The 24,742-nt window shown below is 38.6% G+C and overlaps 1 protein-coding gene across 1 annotated transcript in view; it reads right to left on the reverse strand.

The window, feature by feature from the left end:
* Window positions 1-6,500: 6,500 nt before the first annotated feature.
* Window positions 6,501-24,742, reverse strand: part of AVL9 (AVL9 cell migration associated) — a 60,442-nt gene continuing 42,200 nt past the window's right edge. The window contains exons 11-16 of the mRNA XM_075212598.1: window positions 18,347-18,481; window positions 16,231-16,450; window positions 16,004-16,121; window positions 11,773-11,826; window positions 11,489-11,577; window positions 6,501-10,024 (exon numbers count right to left, since the gene is read on the reverse strand). Of these exons, the coding sequence (XP_075068699.1) occupies window positions 9,918-10,024; window positions 11,489-11,577; window positions 11,773-11,826; window positions 16,004-16,121; window positions 16,231-16,450; window positions 18,347-18,481 (723 nt within the window). The 3' untranslated portion in view covers window positions 6,501-9,917. The remainder of the gene's footprint in view (window positions 10,025-11,488; window positions 11,578-11,772; window positions 11,827-16,003; window positions 16,122-16,230; window positions 16,451-18,346; window positions 18,482-24,742) is intronic.

Raw genomic sequence — 24,742 nt, forward strand, 5'->3', positions numbered from 1 at the left:
GAATCTAAGCTGAATAGTACCTGACATGCAGTATGCCCCTGGACTGAATAGTAGCTGACATCAGTATGGACCTGGACTGAATAGTAGCTGACATGCAGTATGCCCCTGGACTGAATAGTAGCTGACATCAGTATGGACCTGGACTGAATAGTAGCTGACATGCAGTATTCCCCTGGACTGAATAGTAGCTGACATCAGTATGGACCTGGACTGAATAGTAGCTGACATGCAGTATGCCCCTGGACTGAATAGTAGCTGACATCAGTATTGACCTGGACTGAATAGTAGCTGACATGCAGTATGCCCCTGGACTGAATAGTAGCTGACATCAGTATGGACCTGGACTGAATAGTAGCTGACATGCAGTATGCCCCTGGACTGAATAGTAGCTGACATCAGTATGGACCTGGACTGAATAGTAGCAGACATCAGTATGGACCTGAACTGAATAGTAGCGGACATCAGTATGGACCTGGACTGAATAGTAGCGGACATCAGTATGGACCTGGACTGAATAGTAGCTGACATGCAGTATGCCCCTGGACTGAATAGTAGCTGACATCAGTATGGACCTGGACTGAATAGTAGCTGACATGCAGTATGCCCCTGGACTGAATAGTAGCGGACATCAGTATGGACCTGGACTGAATAGTAGCGGACATCAGTATGGACCTGGACTGAATAGTAGCAGACATCAGTATGGACCTGAACTGAATAGTAGCGGACATCAGTATGGACCTGGACTGAATAGTAGCGGACATCAGTATGGACCTGGACTGAATAGTAGCCGACATGCAGTATGCCACTGGACTGAATAGTAGCTGACATCAGTATGGACCTGGACTGAATAGTAGCGGACATCAGTATGGACCTGGACTGAATAGTAGCGGACATCAGTATGGACCTGGACTGAATAGTAGCAGACATCAGTATGGACCTGAACTGAATAGTATCGGACATCAGTATGGACCTGGACTGAATAGTAGCTGACATCAGTATGGACCTGGACTGAATAGTAGCTGACATGCTGTATAGATCGATTTCTACAGTGTTCTATTTTTGTTACTTTTTTGCATAAAACATGTGGGGGTTTAATCACTAGAACGGAAGACTCTAGGAGGTACATTTCCTAAACTACGGGTTTGAAAAAGTGGAGATGTTGCCTATAGCAACCAATCAGAAACTAGCTGTCATTTTGTAAAATGTACTAAATAAATGATAACTAGAATCTGATTGGTTGCTATAGGCAACATCTTCCCTTTTCAAACCCGCAGTTCAGTAAATATACCCCTAGGATGAAAACTTACTAAAGAGCATTTTTGTTGCAGTATACAACATACAGTATATTAACAAGCGGTTTGAGGGTAAAAATTCAAGCCGCATGCGTGGTGTGGCTGTTTGCAAACACCTAAACCAAATGCAGTGCAAGAGAAACTGCCAGAAAAAAAGGAAAAATTTTTTAGGCACAGTTTTGATAAATGAAACAGCTCAAACAGCATGTTGTTTGAGCTACAGTATCTGACTTTTCAGAACAGAGAGGAGACAACACTTATTAATTATTGGGCGATAAATACTTATTAAGGAGGCAAAATTAATTTTCTACTTTTAGTAAGGGCAATACTTTATGATGGGGGCAACTATATATATATATATATATAATATATATATATATATATATATATATATGTGCACAGGTACATATATATATATATTTATATTTATTTATTTATACATATTTATGTAATCTAATTAAAACTTTAATGTAAGTGGCAGGCTTTGATAATTACTTTAAAAATGATTAATAAAATAGAGGGTCCTGCATGATATATATATATATATATATATATATATATATATATATATATATATATGTGTGTGTAGTGGATGCAGAGGGGACCATAGTGTGTGGATGCAGGGGCACAGAGTGTGTGGAGATGAAGGAGGGCACAGAGTGAGTGGAGATGAAGGAGGGCACAGAGTGTGTGGAGATGAAGGAGGGCACGGAGTGAGTTAGCTGTAAATTATTCTTTGACAGAAATATAATAGAAAAAAATATATAAAAATATTATTTTCACTTGGATTTATGTGTATTATTTTTGAAAACAACTTACTAAGTATTTCTGTTCTGACCTAAATACTTATTACGTTATTTTGACCCAACTACTTATAAAACGGGACTGCTCGGTAATTATTTTGGAGGGGTGCCTTGAAAAAATTATGGAGACTAAGGGTGCCGCAAACTGCAAAAGTTTGGGAACCACTGCCTTAATTTTAGATCTTAGGGGCCCCCCAAAGCCTTAATCCAGCTCTGCACACTGACCCGACTTTTGAATGAGCGGTCGTATGTCGGCTGATTGAGCCGATTATTGGACGAAAACCGTGTAGTGTGTACCTAGCTTAAGTGGTAGCACTACTGATCTGGGGTCATGAGTTCAATTCCCAACCTTATCTGTGTGGAGTTTGTATGTTCTCCCTGGGTTTGTATTGGTTTCCTTTGTGCTCTGGTTTCCTCCCACACTACAAAACATACTGGTATCAGATCACTTATGGAAGGAAGGGTATCATGTTTGTAAAACACAAAAGACCTGTAGGAGAAAATTGCTGGGCATGCAACAATCAAGCCTTACCATGTAAATTAGTGTGTGCACTATGCATTAAAAAGACTTTTAATTTTGATTAAATGTAACCACTAATCATTTCTAATTAAAATGTATCCAGTGTTGAATAAAGATATGATTCATTTGGCTTACATTAAATGTTGGACACTCCTATAACCTGCTTGACCAAGCATGTAGCATTGCTAGATTTAGGCTCTTTAAAGGAATGGTGCATTCATACTTGCCAATTTTGGCAAGTTAGCCTCTGCAAGATCCGGGTGACGGTGGGTGAGGGGGGGGGTTGGCTGGAGCTCGGCAAATTGCGTCTTTTGGGGCCATAGTGATGTGTGAATCTCGACCAAAGCCCCACCCCGCCACTTAACTAATGAAGTAGCCAGGAACAAAGAGGTTGCCCTCTTCTCCCGGGAGTCCGGGAGGATTGCCAGAATTCCAGGAATCTCCCGGACATTCCAGGAGAGTAGACTACTATCAGTGTACCTGAAACAGTAATTTAATCTGAAAAATATACTAGAGTTGGCTCTGGCCTCCTGTCATTCACCATCAGCTCCGCTTCTAAGGCCTTGAAAATTTAGATGAATAATGTTGAAAAATACTAAACTCATGGTTGGAAATTAGAAGGTATTATCAAAACAGCATATGACATTTTTTCGAATAATTGGATGAAAGTATATTGATTAATATTGTTTTACAGTGCGATTGCATTCAGTACGCCACGTGTCATGATGCAATCGCACGATAAATGACGCACGCATACACTTACACATTCACTTATATATAGTTCATATTTATTAAGGTTCCAATCCACATTTATTTAATAGTAAAATGTATTAGATTGTTTATTTATGCATAGATAATACTGTAGTAATGGTATTTATGGTTCAGGTGTTTTAAAAGGTAACGAGTTTGGGCTAATATTAAAGCTTATTTCACCAGCATTAACCTGGTGTGGACAGAGTAGCGATCGCAAGATACAAGCAATATGAGATTAATACTCAAACGTACTTTTGTGTGGGTCAGTTTGAACTGGTCATGAGTGAAAACATGTGGCCAATGGTTGGGGGAGGTTTCCCCTCCCCCCTTTGAAAGGATCAAATGAACTGACTTATAACCTGCAAGGAACTGGAATATCATTAACCCTGGACCAATGAAGACCTCACTAAGTGTTATCTGTATACTATATACAAGCACGCTGGCTTTTGTTCTAGCTCTCTTTGATCCTGGGAACATGAGAGCATGGCTGCATTCATTGAACCTGGGTGAACACTATAAGGAAGATGTAATATATTCGGTGCTTTTATACTTTCCTGCTTTATTGTAACATCTTTAATGTGTAATAATGGCTTGCTGTAAAATCCTGCTATATTTTGCAAATAAATATTTTTGTGGGACCACAACAATCGCATTGGACAACAATTTATTTGTAAGCAATAAAATAACTTTAATAATTTGGGGGCTCATAGCGGTGAGGTTATGCTACCAGATGAGTCGCAAAGCCTACAGATTTCGGTTCCTCAACAAAGGGTGGAGAGACGCGTCATATACGGGTAAGAACGCAATGTGTTCAAAACATGTTTGTCATTCTGTGTTGTGAAACCGAATGTCCATTTTTGTGTAATCCAAGGAGCGCTAACTTGAATCTAGGGACAAGAAAGAGAATTGCTTCTTTGTATTGCCATTTTGCATTTTAAATGTGTTGCATTGGGTAGAATGGCATTTTGTAGCCCAATAATTACATTTTTACGAACCTTCTGATAGAGGTGAGGAACAACTTTTCTAGTAAAATGGTGTTGTGATGGAATTTGGTAACGGGGACACAAGACCTCAAGTAACTGTCTAACACCAGCTGCATTAATAGTGGATATTGGATGCAGAACTAATACTAGCATAGTCCCCATGGCGCCTGTGATCCACTTTGCGACTGGGTGACAGCTTTCTTACTTTCTTCCTCTAGCAAAAGAAGTTATTAGGCAGCCTTCCTTATGTTTATCAACTTCCTGATATACCTCCTTTAAAAATGGTATCTGGCGTAATTTCGGAGCATTGATGAAGGTAAGAGTAACTAAGGTATTTTCCAGAAGGCCGAGTATCAGGTATCTACCCGCTTTGTCAACTCTCTGCTTTTTAAGAGTAAAAGTAATTTTAGAGCTAAACAGAATGGCAACTCCGTTTTGTTTTAGGAGACCATTCGCCATATAAATTGTGGGATAATGGTTATCTCTGAAAGTGGGGGGAGTGGAAGCTGAAAAGTGAGTCTCTTGTAATGCACATTTACTTTTTGACTGCTGAAGCCAATGTATTCCTATGCTTCATTCATGCACTCTGACCACCATATGCTGCAGTTTCTCCTAAACCATCACAGACTTCTATTCTTCAATCCTTTGAAGAAAAACTCACCAGGGCTGCCATGGAGACAGGCAGGTCAAACTTCTTCTGTCCCTCTTTAAGGTCCCTTGCCCTCCTGCTTACCCACATTTCTAGAGGAGACAAAGGCGTTTCCTACAGATGGTCTAGTATTTATTCAGTATCTTGTAGCACTGTAAGTTCTCCCTGTGTGACCCCATCTCCAAAGACCCCTCAATGGAGGTGACCAGGTATAATCCAATGAGATGTGTTACTTTGCAGACTCTCCTGCTCTCTCTTTTTTTTTTTTTTTTTTTCTTGAGTTCAAGCACATACCCTTCTCCTTACAGTTATCAAATCCCACACATCAGCAGCTGTCAGGCTTGACAACATTTTTTTGAAGAATGCATATTGTCTCTCACTTTTATAACCTCTCAAAAAATAACCTCTTGGCCATCATTGGGACAAAAATGTGAAAAATCTCCTTACTTCTCTGCAGCTAAAATCACTACCTTGAGGTTCCTACTTGGGAACTGTCTGTAGCTTCTTACATGTATTTATTGTTGTGAGGCCTAACCATGACCAGATGTCCAATATGTTTTTCAGCTAGGCCTATCCTGTCGTAATCATACCTACTTCAGATAATTATGAAATTAGGTAATCCAGCTCGCTCCCTTTTAAACGAAGTGGCTTTAAACCTCCTGGTCAGCGCAGGGCTGTGCCATGTGCACACCTAAGTGAAGTTAAAATAGCAGGCCGACTGTAGCTAGGATTATCAATGTTAAATGATTCTCCCGTTGGGAGGCTGATTTTAGTAAGAGGTCGGTCCCTCATCTCGTCTCTCTTCCCCTCCCCTACTGCTGTACGAGGCCCACCTCATACTGACAGTGGATAACATACACACCATTTTATAGTGTGTAAAACTAATTTCTTACCAGTGGTTAGAGGTGTCGGAAACCAAACTTTGTCCCTATAACCATAAATAGGATGCATTTTGTACCTGCCAGCTGCACTTTTGTTAAAAAGTACATTTATAGGTGCAATGTAACCAATCAATGTATTATAAACATTGAACCACACAAAAAAATGACACAAACTATACAGTCCTGATGTCCCCTCACTCATAATTAACTTAGGACATAAATGAGGCTAAACCAGGTTATATTTAGGAGAAAACCATCTTTTGTGCTTCGTTGAGTTAGGGAATTGTGTCTACCACCTCTCTACTTGGTCTCTGCCATATTTTCAGACCTTGTTACACTCCCAGTGATGACACACATACCCATTGCCACTAAGCTACTGTATTGTGATAGGTTTCACAACTCAATTACAATGGCAGGAGAGCTATGGAAGGAGGTATAGTAATTATAAGGAAAAAGAAGGAAACAATGGATATGTTGAAATGGTAAGCTTGGCAAACAGACTTAAATGCATGGTCATAGAAACGAGGTATATTCCTATAGTAAAACACTTCATACACTCTTCCCTAAGCATTTAATGACAGGAATACAAAAGATAATAAAAAAACACAGACATAAAAGATCACTGTAATTTAAACAGCTTTAATCAAATTATTTGTTGCTCAAAAATGTTCTGTGATGAAATGCAGGCCTGTCAAAAAAGACTCCTAACTAGTTCAAATATTACACTTTCATCTATCTATCATTGTTAGTATTCTTAGGATTATAGATCCTAAATCAAAACCAAGTATCTTACTTTGGGACTACAAATGAGTTTACAAAAAAGTGCAATGTAAACAGTGATGGTTCACTATTTTAGGTCTTGAAAAGTGTACATAGGGCTAGAATTAAGCCATGCTTTTCTCATTCATTAAATACAGCCATTCTGGGTTATCAATGGTAAATCTGGCATAAACATAAAAAGCAGGTCCTATACTGACTGTGATCGATTTGTCTGTGTATGACATATACTTAAATGGAAATGTCACAAGCTCTGCCAATCTCTCAATGCTCAGCATTTAATAAACAGATCATCATCTGCCTCCTTTTTATATAACATTTCTCTCTGGAGAAGAGCTATCTAGAATATATTACTTAGACACCAATAGGTGTAGTAACATATTATATGATGACTTGTCAACACAACCAGAAATAAAATCTAGATTTTCAAGAGATAATAGCAAACTTTATTTTTGTTAATGACTCACTAAAATAAATCACAAGCCCCAGAGTGGTCAGTATAGGCTCTGTAATAATCTCCTACTATTTTACTGATGATGTTTTTAAATTATATGTAATTTAGCCATTTGTAACATTGATATATTTATGTAAACCATTAAAATTGAGAGACAAAAAAAAATAAACTGTTAATTTCTTTCAGTCTTCAATTTCTAAACAAAATATGTTATAACTAACAGCAATGAAAAGTACAGAGAATACAACCAGAATATGGCAATTTTACAAAACATTATATCATTTGGGAATCAACTTATATTGCAGCTATACTTCTCCTTAATAAATGTAAAAAAAAAAAAAAAAAAAAAAATCTTACATTTTTTATTGCAGCGAAAAGCGGCAATAAAAGATGATAATTAATGCCACGATCTGGTGGACACCGATAAATAGACCCACTAGTATTAGATAGATTTATCCCAGTTATCACTCAAATCTAAGGTGTACTAATTCTCTATATACCAGGTCCCCCAAGTCTTCCAATGGTCTGACTCTGCTGTTTTGTATATAACTACTACTCAATGGACTCAAACTTTCTTTTGGATAGAACGATGGTAGTATAAAGTAGAGAAGAAGTTGACCACTGGAGGCATCGATGGACTAGATGTATTGGATGAATCAGAGGTAAGTAAAACTAAAAATGGAATGTAAAGTACTTTAAAGAATGAATTTGTGGTAGAAACATGTTTAAATATTAACAATAAATAAATATTTTGTAATATGCAACACATTTATTTGTGCCATTTCCAATGTTTTGTTTTGTTTAAATGCATCAAAATGTTATATATGTCTGTAATCAATTTTTTGTTGCAATAATAAATTGAGTCGATAACAGGCTTGGCGAAAAGAGAGGCTTACATTAATCTGTATATACAGCATCTGGAGCATCATAACACATCAGAACACATGGGAGTGGAGATAAAAGCTCATACACATTGATTTTTGTAACCACACCATACACAATTATATTTCAGTTCTCACTTTTTTTCATATTTCTCTATATACACACATTTCAATCTAATTAACACATATACATACTAAAACGTTAAATATATTATTTTAAAAAAAAAATCTGTGCATCTCATTCTACAATCTGATAACTGTTGGAATTAAAGTGAACCTGTCACCATGTATTCAAATTTTTTCAGTCAACACCACATAAGAAACCAAGTATTAGATAGACTTTTTTTCAGATAATTTTCATCAGGTGCCTCCCATCTCACTCATGGGAATACACGTCAAACAAAAGAAAGAGGCAAATTATTTAGAAAAAAGAAGAAAAAAAAGAAAAAGAAAAAGATGGTCCCTGTCTCTAAGGGATTGAATAAAAACAACATTTTAAAACGTTACGTTTCATTGCAAAAACTTTCTTTTAGTGAAGTGACATGATGATGTTTAAGTGAAGCAAAATCACTGGATTATGCTGCACCAGCTACAAATATAGATATTCTTCAGTTTCACTGCGTTGCTGCTAGAGACAGGAAATGCCACTCGCATGCCATGTGACAAGGACTTCATTGCCCTGCCGGTCTACAAGAAAGTGGCTCCATTTGTTCAAAGACCCAATGTGATTCTGTATAGAAATGACAGATACATTTTAAAAACAAAAGCTTAACAAATGTCACAGCATTCCAGTGGCACATGACTTACAGTCTAAACAAAGAGAGGTCATACAGATCAGTGCTTAAATCTAAATAGCATAAAAAAAAAATCTGGTAGTGATCTTCACCAAAACAATAAAAACAGTTACCCAGAAATTGTACACAATTGAAATAGTTTCTGTAAGGAGGACTGTATACATAATAGTTTATAGCAGCAATCAACAATATGGTTTCCCACTGATTTAGGTAGAAAGTATTTCTAATAAGTAGTCCACTTTCACCTCCTCATCTCTTATTTTTTGAGATGACAGCTTAAAACTGGAATTGTACACATGCATATAAGGTCTAAAATGGAACTGTTAAGAATTTCTGAGATGGATGGTATGCACAGGATGGACTGGCTGAGGGGGGGGGGGGGATTGGAGTATATAGAAACCAAGAAAATGAAGAGGAAGGAAATGTCACCTCTCAATACTCTGAGCACATAGATACAGTGTATATGTACTGACATTTCTCATATGATAAATGACAGGCTCGTATATGTATCTAGTAAAAGAATATTTGGAATAAAACAGAGTTTAAGATAAGGACTACCCAATATTTATACTCAAGAAGACATATTGATTGTTTTGGATTGGATTTAGTGAAAAGAACACTCTGAAACTTACACTGATATGAAGAGAAAAGAACCACAATCATAACATTAGATTTGTGTGTTGAATTTAGGGCTTAAATTCTAGACAGTGTAATAGTTCAGTCATAGGGACAATATGCAGAATATACAATTCTGTCGAAGTATCAATGCTGCAACCTTATACTCTTAAATCAAATTCCTTTTAGCTGGGATTTTAATTTCAAGCAAAATGTTATGGAAAAACTGTTCATTTATCTCCAGCAACAGGGAATGTGAAAAGTAAATTAAGTCGATTGAACCATCAAGTAAAAAGACCATGTACAATGTAAGCTTGTTATACATAGACAACTTCATTGACCGTTACTCATGACTTCAATTCCTAGGTTTTTTTTCATGGTACAACTAGCCTGATCTTTAAAACGAAACAGGTGAATTACATCAACGGATAAAAATCTGATGTAAACACAAGGAACTGTTACAAAATCCACAATGAGGAGAAGGTCAGAGTAAGAGTGGAGAGTTCTTGTTTTATTCAGTGCTTCTCTTCCGGTTGTTCCTGGGTTGATGGCTGAGAGAAGGTAGAAAGCCAGGAGGACATGGCGGACTTTGCACTGATGAGAGCTCCTCCAACAGACTGACCTGCACAAGTAGAAGGAAGATGGGATTAGCTATATGGGCAGGAAACTAGTCAGCGGACAGCTTATATCCAGGATGGTGTTGCAGTAATGTCTTATGTAATACATCTTATACTATGGAGGTAAGTTATTGATACAAACTTACTGTAACAACAATTAGTAATAAGAAAACACACCCAAAAGAAAGGCTGCGACTACCATTTGCTCAAAGACATGGTCATCCTGTTCATCCATATAGTTTTCTCTGGAGGATATGGATTGTGGGAAAAGGAATATTGATTGATATAAAGATCTATATATAAATATGATAAGGTGGTGCAGCTGCACCAGAAGAAAAAAAAAAAAATCTTCCCAATCCCAAAATGAGAACTTGAAAAATTCCTTGGATCAGCCCAATTATGTTATTTACCAATTAATCCCTATTCCCAAATTATCTAAAGTCTTCATTCCTGAGACCACAGCTTCTACTGTCTACTGACCACAGAGTTATCAAATCACTACTCATCATTCCCAGAGAAGCTCTTTGGTGAAGAGAACCATGCCTCTGCCTACTACCCCTGCCAATGTGCCTCTTCCTGGGAGTGAGAGTACTCGCCAGACTTCCAATGAGACAGTATTGCGAAAATTAATAAATCCTTGCAAGTTCTGATTTCCACACTTTCATGCATTGTGGGCTATTTTAAACTTAATTTGCAACCCCTCTATTTGTCAAAATCTGTGATCCTCTACAGTAATAAACTTAAATGGTAGGCTCTCTCTCTCATATATATATATTGAAAATGACAAATCCATACAATGATCCATGTGGTACTTCACATAAAATATTATATAAAGATCATATGGATTGGTCCACATCTCTTTCCCTTTCTTCAGCCAATCTGTTATCTGTAACAGTATCAAATCATTCTTTTATTCTCATACTAGACATGTGTTTATCCAAAGCATGTTCTATTTTCAATATCGCATATCAGATTTTCCCTCACTAATTTTAAAGTGAGTTACGATTTTTTTGTAATGTAATGTATTCTTGAAACCCCCCTTTTTTGAAAATTGTGTACACCATTAATCTGTCCTTCTTTAATTTATCGACTAGGCTTTACACATTAGTAGCACAATGAGTCTTTCTTGGCAAATTTTGGTTGATTTTTTTTATTTTCAATACAACTCTACAGTCCATTCTGGTCAGAATCATCATGTTTAATAAAACCTACAATATTTTTTACTTCATCAGACACGGGATGGTCATTTTGTGATTCCATGTTGGCAGTTACCAAATCTTTGCTTCTAGTAAAAAGAGGAAGTGTCATAAAAAGAAGCTAATTTGAATGATGGCATGGGCAAAAAGCTCTTTATGTATAGTGCTTGCTACTTAAAGACTACTTTAAAAATACAGTAAAACATAATATTTTCCTTACTATATATTTGCTTTCATATCAAATTGTAATGTAGTCAAGTATTATTCTCTTACCTACAGCTTTTCCAGTCTGCACCATGCTTCGACTTGTGGTAACAACGGCATTGCCTATCTTCTTGCCCCTCTCACTGTTCTGTACGGAGCTTTAAAATAACACATTTTAATCACACTAATAGTAAGAGATTTGTAATCACTCTATCACACTTAAAATAACAAAACAGTAGAAATCATGAATTTGTCAGGATATATTTGTTTTGTGATAATCTATGGAAAAACTACATAAAGAACAGAGTTTTCATTGAAAATAAAACTATATGTATATATATATGTATACTTACTGCGAAAATCTTAACTTCACGTCTGCTACACTGTATTGGCCCTGGAATGGATGACTGAAAGAGAAAGAATGCTATAGCTAGAACATTGTTTGCTTATTAAAAAAAGTTGGGAAAAAATTGCAGACAGAAGCATAAAGTATAATCAGGGACCACACATTTGTACATACACAAGTTAAGAGTAATGAAAGGAGGAAGGTCTGTTGTTACCTAGATATTTTGGAAGATCAAAGCGCTACAGCTGGGTTTTCCAACCTTTTCTTTTTAACATGTACTCCATTTCCCATTAAGTGTCAAACAAGTACCCTTAAAAGCGTGTATATTAGTTTATACTAAGTACCCTCTAATTTGTGTAAATGTATCCAAAGTACCCTTTATGTGAATATGTATACTAACCCACTCCTTATGTATTTAAATATTTTGGGAATACCCCTTCTGGTTAGTTTTGTTTATGTTTATCATTGATGAGCTACCTAAAGCTCAACATATCCAAAACAGAGCTTATTATCTTCCCTCCTGCCAGAATCACCACCTCCCCTCAAATCTCCCTCACTATCAGTAACACCACAATTTCCTCAGTCTCCCAAGTCTGCTGCCTTTCGACTCCACCCTCTACTTTATATCTCTCATCCAGAGTCTCTCCCAGTCCTGTCGATTCCACCTTAAAAACATTGCCAGAATGCTCCTTTTTCTTACTCATCATGCTACTAAAACTCTATCTGGTATTCCTGACACCCATATATGCAAACTTCAAACCATCCTAAAAGCTGCTACAAGACTGATCTTCCTCTCACACTGCTCCACATCTGCTCTCCCACTTTGCAAATCCCTACACTGGTTCCATATTCTACAGAATCCAATTAAAATTACTCACGCTTACCTACAAAGCCCTTACCTACAAAGCCCTCAACAACACTACCCTTGCATACATCACAAATCTTATATCTAAATACTCTCCCTCCCACCCTCGTAGATCTATCTCTGACCTGCGCCTTGTCTCCTCTCTGGTAACCACCTTTCACTCGCACCTACAAGACATCTCCAGTGCTGCTCCCCTTTTGTGGAGCTCCCTGCCACACGCAATTAGCCTTTCCCACAGTTTTCAAATCTTTAGAAGTTCTCTAAAAACCCATCTCTTTTTTAAAGCTTATCTTATTCATGATGATACTAGTCACACTAATACACCCTCACAGGTGTCCCAATCTTCACTCTGAGCCACACTCGCTCCTCTTGTTCCAGCTGTGCCCTCTTCCACCTAGAATGTAAGCTCTCTAATGAGCAGGGTCCTTCATACCATTTGTTTTCATGCCTGCGTTTATTTTGTCTGCCTTGTATGTCCTTGTTTTAAGTATGTCCTGTTTTCCCTACTGTATGGTGCTGCAGAGCACTTTGGCACCTTACAAACCTACGATAATAATAATGTTATATGTGATATTAAACAGACTGAAGTACCCTGTGGGGTAAAAGTACTCTAGGTAGAGATTATGGGATCTACAGGTCTAGCTAAAGGACTGGATTACAGACCATTTATTCTTTCCTACAGGATTATACAATTATAGTATAGTACCTGGAACATAAAAAGTTTAGGTTTTATTAGGTAGGAGATTCTAAAATTATTACTATATTTATTGATCTCAGATTAATACATGCATCTCCAATGCATTTACAATTAAAATGTATCTGGTTACCAGCTGCTGCAGCTATTTGTGTTGTAGAGATGAGATATGAACTTATTGATGCTTTACAAATACATTAAAATATTCTTAAAACATTCTATCCTTTAAGCTCTGTCTATGTTACACATACAATACACAATGTAAACTGTGCATTTTTACAGTATTTTAACTGTATAACACACATATGAATTCTCTCAAGGTTTGTGGCTGTAACATGCAGAGTGGACAAGTGACGTTAGAACAGCTATAGGGATATCACTAGAGATGAGCGCTTCAAAATCAGAGAAATACAACAAATCAGAGATTTAGGATCCAGAGTGAAACGGAGTCATGACTCGGTTTCACGTCCCAATTTTGGATCTCACCTAATCCCTGAGCCTCTCAATGAGATTGGAGAAGGAAGACAAAGAGTAGCTCCAGGAATCAGCTATTCTGGCTTTTGGGTGATGTACTGGAGATTTGGCTGTCATTGAGGAAATCTAGAGGGGGGGGGGTTGTGCAAAAAGGGGACATCATCTAGCTGGAAGAACTAATATCTTGGCCACTAGACTTTGTCTAGCTCAATCTTCGAATATTGAATGGCAAATCCTTAAACACAGTGGCATTTAAATAGTTACCCAAAATCCACCATATTAACGGTTTGGTAGTTTAGCCTTAACATACTCTCCACTGATTTCTGCCTGCGAAATGCCCCAATAATAATAACCATAGTCTAAAAGCACCCTAAAAATGCTTTACATATGCCTGAAACTCTTACTGCTAATGATAAAACAATGCATTGAAGTGCCTGCATGCTTTTGAGGGGCAGGGCTGCTGCCAGGATCCTTAGCAACACAACGGCTTCTGTCCCTAACAACAGAGGCGCTGCGGGCCTCTAACAACAGACCGGGTTGGAAAATATTTTCCTGTTCAGGTGAACAGTCTCAAGTGTGCAAAGATGCACAAGATTGATTTTGAGGAGTGACAGAACTCTGGGTATATGTATATATTTTTTATTTATTGTGGAAGAAAAGAGATAAAAGGGTTGGTTGCCATGGCTGTAGGAAACAGGTACCATGCAGAAGAGTTAGAGGCTTTCCAGCCCAGGTGACTAATTTACTGGCATGACTTTTCTAAATACATTACTTTTTCTTTCTATCATCCTTTTGCACTTGTAAACATATTTACTATATGCATATACAGATGCAAAAATAGTTTATTACCAAACAAGATATAATGCGCTCAATTGCCTACAATGATAATTGCCTACTAATGATTAACACTGAATGGTAAGTATAATATATGACTACACTCCAAACTTGCTGGTGCATAATATCTATCATATATCGTGTGATCAATAACAGGCCCCCTGAGGAAAATTGCTGTTGCAGATGAAACGCATTGGGGAACGCCCCATTTGACATCGCACAGGAAGTTCCGGTTTGCGTTCCATTGTGGTACGCACGACACTCTCCCATAACGACAGCTGGTTCCCGATATTTGTCGTTTGCGGACATCTAGGCAACTGTTGCCCACACCTCTCCAAGGGCCCCACCGCTAGCTACAGATTATTTACCTCTTCCTCTGGAGCCATCATTTTCAGCATCAACTGCCCTATAGGGCATAAGGTACTTTAGTCTCTCTCTCTTACCTATGAATTCCGGCTGGAATTAGGATCTATCACATGGACAACGTTGAAAGTTGGCCTGTTGGACATTTATTAACTTATGATTTTATTGGTGTTCAGTCACCATTTGTAGGACATTCTTAGAGGTTGACAGATCAACTATATTTCCATTAATGCACAAGTGAACGATACGTACTTAATATTTATTTGATTTATTTAATTGTTTTTATGGTACTGATTTTAGGCTGTTCAAGTGTTTAGAACATTAATAAATTTTATTCTCTTTATCCTTATCCAGTGAGTTTACACTTGTTAGTTTGTGGTTTCCATCAACCGTTATTGATCACACGATATATGATAAATACTATGCACCAGCATGTTTGGAGTGTAGTCATATATTATACTTACCATTCAGTGTTAATCATTAGTTGGCAACTATCATTGTAGACAATTGAGCGCATTATATCTTGTTTGGTTATATAAAGGAAGGGATTCCCTTATAGTGCAGCTCTTGCCCACTTAGAGTTGAGCGCAGTAATATACTTTTTTTAAAAAAAATAGTTTATTGCACTGAAATATGCAATAATGTTTTTTGTATAGTTAACAAACATTCCTGCATGGAAAGGGTGTGATTATGCACAAGCGAACAGGTATTGTACAGGAAGTACAGTAGGTGGTGAATTGTATGTAGTTACAGGGTGGATATTAATATGATAATGGATAGCAAAAGGAGTGAGGCCAGAGAGTGAAAATGTAATTATTATGGGGAAGACACTAATGATTTGTTGGACTGTCAACCTCCAAAATGACACTTCAAAATATTCACAAAATGGACAAAAACATGCTAGGTGATAAATGTGTAAATCTGATTAGTGTCATTTGCCAAGTATATGCATATATTACAACAATTTTTAACATTTATACGTTTGCTTTCTATGGTCTGAAATCTTACCTTGGGTTCACCTCTGCAAGAGCTGGGTGTTTATTGCTGTTCCATACTCTAAAGTTGTGGGTAATTTTCCACATTCCTACAAAAGCAGAGCCATAGTCGGATAGCATCTTCTCATTGTCTGTGAAGAAAAACAATTGTGCCAATTTAGTGGTAGCATGGGATCAAAAATATTTTATAATCCTTTATATACATACACAGATACCTGCATATATACACACTTACACTACCTGGTTGTGCAGTGGCAGAGAGCAAAGAGTGCAGATAAAGAGCAAATTGTGCCCTGATCCATTCGTCTCCTCCCTCCCAGCCTGTGCCATCAAGGAAGACATCATCCCGGTTTTCAGTAACATGCTTTACCAAATGGTCAATGAATCTGAGGTCAGCAGTTGTAGGATTCAGTATCTTCCTCAGCTCAGGGTCATGAATATGAATTCGAGCCTCATCTACCTTAAATTGCAAAATCCAAAGAATATTACAGAGAAAGATTTATTTTGACTCAAGACTAATTCGGACACCATTTCAAAATTAGGCTAATGCTAGAAATAAAAAAAATCTTGTTCAGATATGAGCCAAGTAAAATACATTACTTAGTATTACCCGGACATCCCACTGCAGCTCTGTTAAAGCTTTACCTCCCCAGTCCATTACAAACAGCTGAATCTCTACCCAAATCTTATGCAGGTCAAAATTGTAAATGATACAAACATTTGAGTTCTTGTGACATATTGGCCAATCACCTTGCTATAACTGCACTGTGGAGATCCATAGGTATGATGGCTAAGGCCTGTATGACCATAACGGTAGTATTTCCTCAAATCATCTTTACTTCGCTTCTGGGATCATTCAAGACCAAATAGAACTTGATCACAGCAGATATAAAGAGCAATATATAATGTAGAGATGCATGGAGAACCATACAATGCCCTATTAAATGGCAAAGTAAGTTTCTGGGATGCAGGGTGTAATGTGTGCAGCATATGGCAGGCAACTGGTAGGTGTCTGTACATCATATGTTGTTACAACATATTATCTGGTGATTGCCATTTGCTATTTGTAAGAATGGCGTCATTGTTTGGCAAGATGTGTTCTATATGCTGTCACATACATAAATGCGTCCTTTTAAAGGATATGAAATAAATACACAACAACAAAAAAGCCACATTCAAATAAAGCCACACCCAATATTCTGCATAACCATGCCCATATAAAAATGTTGCCTGCTACATGGACCGTACTCTGCCCACATATGGACTTGCATTAATAGCCCGATCACTCCTTCAAAATGAAAAAAAAATAAAAATAATGAGAACCTATGCAGACTAATCCTTTGGGTAAATTAATGGAATTGCACAGTTTACAAAATGACAAAAACAGAATTTTAAAAAAGTGCTTTTTCATCTTAATTTTGCCTACAGTCCCCACTATAAAACATACTTAAAATAAAAAAAAATATATTTATTCTGATGTGCTACCAAAATAAAGCCTTTCCTTTTTTTCTTAATAGAAAGGATGGTATTCCTGATGCAATGAACATATCGTAAACCTGATCATGAAGTGATTAAAGTGTGTAAGGATATAACAGGGCAAACAAACTTGTCTTTTGTAAAACGCACACACACAAAAAATGCTTATTATATAAAGTAAACCTGCAAATTGTGGTAGCTCAATTTTGATCTACGAGAGAATGGCAGAATGCTAACAAATAGGAATACCAATCATTAGTGGATTGTTAGCATACTGAGGTTTAAGATTATGAGCAAACGCACAGCTCAGGAACTGGATCAAACTAAGCATATTTTTATTTAGTCAGTTTTATTATTTGTAGCCTTGTCACAATACATACTGTAAGAAACATCACATACACCAAAGTCCCTAAACTGACTCAAAAGTCATACTTTTCTAAAAAACTAATCAATACCTACATAAAAAAGTGATCATTTAAATTTACACTACCACCTAGGTAACATATCTTACTATCTGGGGCTTTGGTGAATTCTACACACAGCCACTTTTCCTGGCTCTGCTGGTTCTGTAATACATAACTAGTAAAAAAAAAATTATTAAACTGACCGACTTTACTAATTGCAGTGGAGGCGGGGTGCAGAAAGACCAATCATTAACCGCACTGTCATGATTAGTAGCTTGCGATTGGTTCTCCTGCTTAGAACTCCCCACCTCCCCTGTTTTGGGCTAGGGCTCTTAGGGGAATGGAGCAGCCCCAGCTAGGGAGGGGCAAGAACCTTAGCAAAAAAAAAAAAAAATGTTACTATGTGGTAGTGCAGCTTTAACATAAAAAGACAGACACATTTGTGAAATCAGCTGGAATATAGGTAAATTACCCACCTCAACAATGGCATCACTGAGGTGTTTCTGTTGCCGAAAGAGGATGTTGGTGGCACCTGCTACAAAACCACGAATGCTCACATCAGAGAGCAGATGATGCTGCTGCAGCGCCATGTATGGTAAACACAAGTACCCCTGTAATTGTATCATAACATTATATTTAACAAACTGTACGAGAATCATGTCTACAGAACAGCAGAAAAACAAATTGGGCACTGTGCAATAACATGTAAATTGATGGTGGTGAGATGTAAAAAAAGAGACCACAAATTCCTACTACTGACCAAGCAAAATGTACTTTTTTTTTTTTTTTTACCACCATAAAGATCAGATGCATCTTGGTTTATTTCTATTAAAATCCATAGCCCATCATCAGTTTACAAAAAATACAATATGCACAGAGTTTTCCACCCTCTGTTACAATCTATTAAAGCAGTTCTCCCCAGATTTAAATGAGTGTATGTAAAGGATCTTCAGCAAAATACGCTTACACAACAAGTTTATTTTCTTGTCTGTGACCCTTCACCAGTATTCTCTCATTTATCCCAAAATGTTGTGCACCATAATAAATGCTACAGCTTCCAAAACCGTTCGCCCAAGTTTTAGTCCTCTGGCCACATTTATGAAAAACATTTGTCTTTTCAAAGATTTGCCATTCTTCTTCACCAAGAAAATTATTTACATTAATTGTAAAGGACAACAGCAAAATAAATACATATTCACATGTGAAAACACCTTCCAGAAAGGGTATGTTCCTGAAGTCATGCTTTTGTACATGCCTGCATTTTGTCATTTTTTTCTCTCACTGGGTATATAGAGCTGAATATGGAGCGTTGTATGACTACAAACAACATATATTATTCAGCAATATTTAACCCGGGTGACAAGCACTAATTTAAAATGCAATTATGGTGTAAGGAGAAAGTGTTATCGATCTTAAACATTCCTTATGTATCTTTTGCAGGAAAATGATCACTGGCGTAAGGGGATTCCAGAGTCCCTTTCATAGTTTTCACCTGTAGAGTTTATGCTTGTATGTAACGTTTCCAATCTTTTCTATACCTTATGCCAGTGGTTCCCAAACTTTTGCAGTTAGTGGCACCCTTTGAGTCTCCAAATTTTTTCAAGGCACCCCTCCAAAATAATTATTGAGCAGTCCTGTTTTAGAAGTAGTTGGGTCAAAAAATTGTAATAAGTATTTAGGTCAGGACAGAAATACTTATTTAGTTGTATGCAAAAATGCCCCCTCTGCATCCAGGCACGCTGTTACCCTCCTCTGCCGCTGTCACACTCCTCTGTCCCATTGTGCGCCCCTGTCACACTCCTCTGTCCCATTGTGCGCCCCTGTCACACTCCTCTGTCCCATTGTGCGCCCCTGTTACACTCCTCTGTCCCGTTGTGCCCAGCTGTCACCCTCCTCTGCCCCGCTGTCACCCTCCTCTGCCCCTGTTACACTCCTCTGCCCCGTTTGTGCCCCGCTGTCACCCTCCTCTGCCCCTGTTACACTCCTCTGTCCCGCAGTGCCCCGCTGTCACCCTCCTCTGCCCCTGTTACACTCCTCTGTCCCATTGTGCCCTGCTGTCACCCTCCTCTGCCCCTGTTACACTCCTGTCCCATTGTGCCCCGCTGTCACCCTCCCCTGCCCGTTACACTCCTGCCCCGTTGTGCCCCGCTGTAACCCTCCTCTGCCCCTGTTACACTCCTCTGTCCCGTTGTGCCCTCCCCTGCCCCTGTTACACTCCTCTGTCCTGTTGTGCCCCGCTGTCACGCTCCCTCTCACTCCTCTGCCGCGCGCCAGCCATAGCAAAAAAAAGAAAGAGCACATAAACTTACCAATCCGTCGGGCGCCGGGACCCAGCAGCCTCCTCTCTCCCGCAGCTGTCACTGACGTCGATATTCAGTGACAGCTGCGGGAGAGATGAGGCTTCTGGGTCCCGGGGCCCGGCGGATTGGTAAGTTTCTGTGCTCTTTTTTTTTTTCAATGCTTGGCCCGCGGCACCCCAGTGACAGCGCCGCAGCACCCCTGGGAGCCGCGGCGCACAGTTTGGGAACAGACGCCTTATGCCAATGCAATTTATGTGTCTCTGTTCCAGCAGATTAAAACAAATGAAAACAATATAAAAAAAATAATAAGTGTACACTACAGTTTTAAAATATGGTTTTCAAATTTTGGAACTATAAGTTGTCCTCTCCTATTAACATTGCATACATTTATCAAATCCTGGTCCTCTACATCTTAGATGCACAACTTGCCGTTCGTAGGAAGCAGAATAAAATACAGAAGGACCTGGGACACTAGTCCCCTCTATCTATCTTTCCCCACATTGCATCAGGTTTCACTGTGGCAACTATGAAGTCAGACAGTCTGGTAGCAAACCAGACTAATTGGCTGCCAAATTCATAGTCAGACTGTCACTAGGAGCTCAGCTTAGTGAGACATGCATGATCAAAGTTTATTCCAATGACACCAAGTTTCACTGCTGTTTGGGAGCCATCTTGGCCTCATAACGTAACAGGTAAGTAGAGTAATACAGACAGCAATCCTGGGAGCAGGAGAGAAGAAATGTGTTATAGAGGTAGGGGAGGGATGAATACAGACCTGCCACAGGTAAGGGTTTGGGGGGAAGAAATGTGTTACAGAGGTAGAGGAGCGATGAATACAGACCTGCCACAGGTAAGGGTTTGGGGGGAAGAAATGTGTTACAGAGGTAGGGGAGGGCTGATTACAGACCTGCCACAGGTAAGGGTTTGGGGGGAAGAAATGTGTTACAGAGGTAGGGGGGGGCTGAATACAGACCTGCCACAGGTAAGGGTTTGGGGGGAAGAAATGTGTTACAGAGGTAGGGGAGGAACGACTTGGGGAAGGTATGGCACACCCCCAATGTGACGTGGCCATGCCTACTTTAGTAGCATGCGGCTTTGCTATTCTATTCCCAGAGGCACTTTCACAATCTGGAGCGGTATGGCTCAACTACAAGGATGGTTCTTTTTTTTCTTGTAGTAAATACTACGTATTTGACATTTTTAAGCAATTTATACTCATTGAAGGGGCTGCAAATAAAGCAAAACTACCAATGTGGTCCTCAGACCATGCCCCGTCTCCATATTATACAAACCAGCTTAACTTCAGTTTTAGCTTTTTAGACTATTTAAATGGGTTTTTTACATTAAGTGGACTTTGCATTACTGGATTGTACATGGCCACCAACACCTTTTACTACATATATTTTCTTTCTAGCTTCCATCTATGCTTTTTAGTGTAGTGACATTTCCTGCTTACACAGTCCTTCTACCTGCACTCGGCAGGCAGTATAATCACAAGATTCTGGCACAAGCGTCTTCGCTAGTGTCTGAAACATTCAGAACGTTTATCCTGGCTGGTGGGATAGGATCTCTGCATTTACAAAATCTGCTATGTGTGCCACTGTGTCCTTACCGTATACTTCTATAATCCGACATAGTAATTATTTTTTGCCTCCTTGAGGTCTAGCTCAAAGCTGCCCTTTGGATACAAGTGTATCTAATGCAGGGAACACTGCAGAACTTTCCAAATAAGTACAAGAAAATAAATGAATACATTGATTTTCCGTTTCACTTATGCTGCTACATGTAGAATTCCAATATTGTCTCTAGTTTCATTTTGGCATAACTAGTTCCAGGGGGCTAAAGCCTCTGAAGTCTGGAGAGAACTTTAAGAATACAAAAATTGTTTATTAACCTATCTATATAAACTAAGTGTGGAGATCTGCTAAAGGGTAGATTTTCAAAACTTTTTTTTCTTTAGCATTCATGAGAACTGTTAGGAATCACAGGAAAATTCAATGTCCCCAACCCCATCTTTCAGGCAGCAATTTTTAGTGATTTCAGTAGATTTTAAAAGGTGAATTCACCACTGATGTTTGAAATTAAAGGGCACAATGATATGAATGGGGGGCTTCCAAGATTTTTAAAGTGTGCACTATATAAATAAATGTAAAAGCTCAGTCTAGTTTTCTAGACAAATGGATTAGTTATGGAATAGTCATACATTTGGACATTATGGTGGAGATGTCAGGTCTATTCCAAATGACAGCATTTTTTTTGTGTGTTTCCATCTACTAGGAGTCCTAGCAGATTTTATCTGCTCAATAGAAATCCTGAAGTGTTTAATTGAGAAATGAATTAATTTGTCAACATTGTGTTATTATGTTGAATATTATGGTTGTGCTAACAAATCAATTAACCATTAAAAGAATTCTGAATTTATGTTGATGTGGGAAAAAAAACAATTCACCTAATGCTGGAGAGTTCTGGGGATATTAAACCACAACAGAATATTATGCAGGATCACTTGGAATTCGGGATACAACTTCAAAATCTCTTGGCCTCTCTGGATCTGTCCCTGTCTGGTTCACCTCATACCTCGCTAACCGCTCCTTTTCTGTATCCACGTCTGGTTGTTCCTCCACTCCCTCCCCTCTCCCTGTTGGAGTCCTTCAGGGCTTTGTTCTCAGCCCTCTACTCTTTTCGCTCTATACCTCCTCCCTTGGTGCTCTCATCTCCTCCTTCGGTCTTCAGTATCACCTTTATGCTGACGACATTCAACTCTACATCTCCTTGCCCGATCTTTCCTCCACCCTCCTCTCTCATGTATCCAACTGCCTCTCCGCCATCTCCTCCTGGATGTCCTCGCGCTCTCAAAATTAACATCTATAAAACTGAACTCATTGTCTTTCCTCCCCCTAAGACTCCCCTCCCACCATGACCTCTCTATCATTGTTAACAACACCACCATCTCCTCTGTCACCCAACTCCGTTGCCTGGGCATTACCCTCGACTTTTCTCTCTCCTTCACCCCCCACATTCAATCCCTTGCCCAAGCCTGTCGCTTCCAATTACACAACATTGCCCGCATCCGGCCCTTCCTCTCTCAAGATGCCACCAAAAGTATCATCCATGCACTCATCATCTCCCGCCTCGATTATTGCAACTTCCTCCCTACCAGCCTCCCCCACTCCCATCTCGCCTCCCTCGGCTCTATACTCAATGCGGCTGAAAGACACATTTTCCTTTCTCGCTGCTCCTCCTCTGCCTCGCCCTACACTGGCTCCCCATCCCCTACAGAATCCTTTTCAAACTTCTGACCATCACTTACAAGGCTCTTTTCCAGTCTACTGCCCCCTATATCTCTAACCTCCTCTCCATTCACACTCCTGCCCGCTCCCTGCGCTCGGCCAATGACCGTCGCCTCTCCTCCACTCTGATCACCTCTTCCCACTCCAGAATCCAAGACTTCTCCCGTAGTAACTTTAAACCTTGGCAAAACCATGTTACAATGCAAGGAGTGCAAATCAGTTTATTATTTTGCACATAAGGAAAATACTGGCTGTTTTTTCATGAAGCATGCAAACACTTGATAGCTTTATTTTTACACTGACATTAAAAGTTAATCTAGGACATTGCTCTAGCCCAAATATAAATTTTCCCTCACATTTTAAATTTACCTCCCCAACAATGCAACATGGTTTTGCCAAGGTTCAAAGTTACTTCTTTTTTTTGCTTTACCTTTCCTAATAAATCAGGCTCATTGTCATGAAATATAATCTAGAGATGTCACGCATAGGTCATATATGATTTTCTTAAGCAAATTATATTTAATTTTTATTGCTAGCTCCTTTATGGCTATGGGTCATCTAAAAAATAGTTATTTATTACTTATGCTTAAAAAAGGCCATTGTAAAATCTGGTTGTATTTTTTTAAATATTTTAGACCTTCTGATGTTATGACTTTGTTGCATTGTCCACATGTAGGGGCACTGAGACCCGTGAGCAGAAATCTGCATTGAAATTAGCATACTAACGGTAATAGTGTGTGAAGTCCGTGTTTCTCTCACGAGTAATGCTGACAATTGAATCCCCCCTTGAATGTTTTACTTATTTCTTATTTCGTATTCAGTTTTGTTGCCATGTGTTTTGAGAGATGTATTCATTTTCCAGAGCTCAATAGTGGCTTTAAAATGGCAATGTCAGCTACTGTGTTATGACACTGACTTATTTAATAAGTACCCTCTCCTTCGTTATAATGGTTAAATGGAAGTGATGCATGCAGGCAATCCTTTAATATTTTCAGACACTTATTTGTTTTAGCAAGAATTTCTGCATCAGTGGTTATAAACACAAAAATGTTGTTACATGCACACTGGAATTATTCATTTATGAACTTTTCTCTGAGTAGCATAAGCTTTCTGTGTCTTCCAATTAATCTGAACACAGAAACGGTTACTGTTTCCTGTACCTTATGAACAAATTTTGTTAATAGATTTATACTACTACACAGCTAACAGCAAATCTAATCCCACCCCTTGACAGGTGCCGTTGTAACAAGATAATCAATTTTATTCACTTCACCTGTCAGTG

This window comes from Mixophyes fleayi, chromosome 5 (genome assembly GCF_038048845.1).
Source record: "Mixophyes fleayi isolate aMixFle1 chromosome 5, aMixFle1.hap1, whole genome shotgun sequence".
Taxonomy (NCBI): domain Eukaryota; kingdom Metazoa; phylum Chordata; class Amphibia; order Anura; family Limnodynastidae; genus Mixophyes; species Mixophyes fleayi.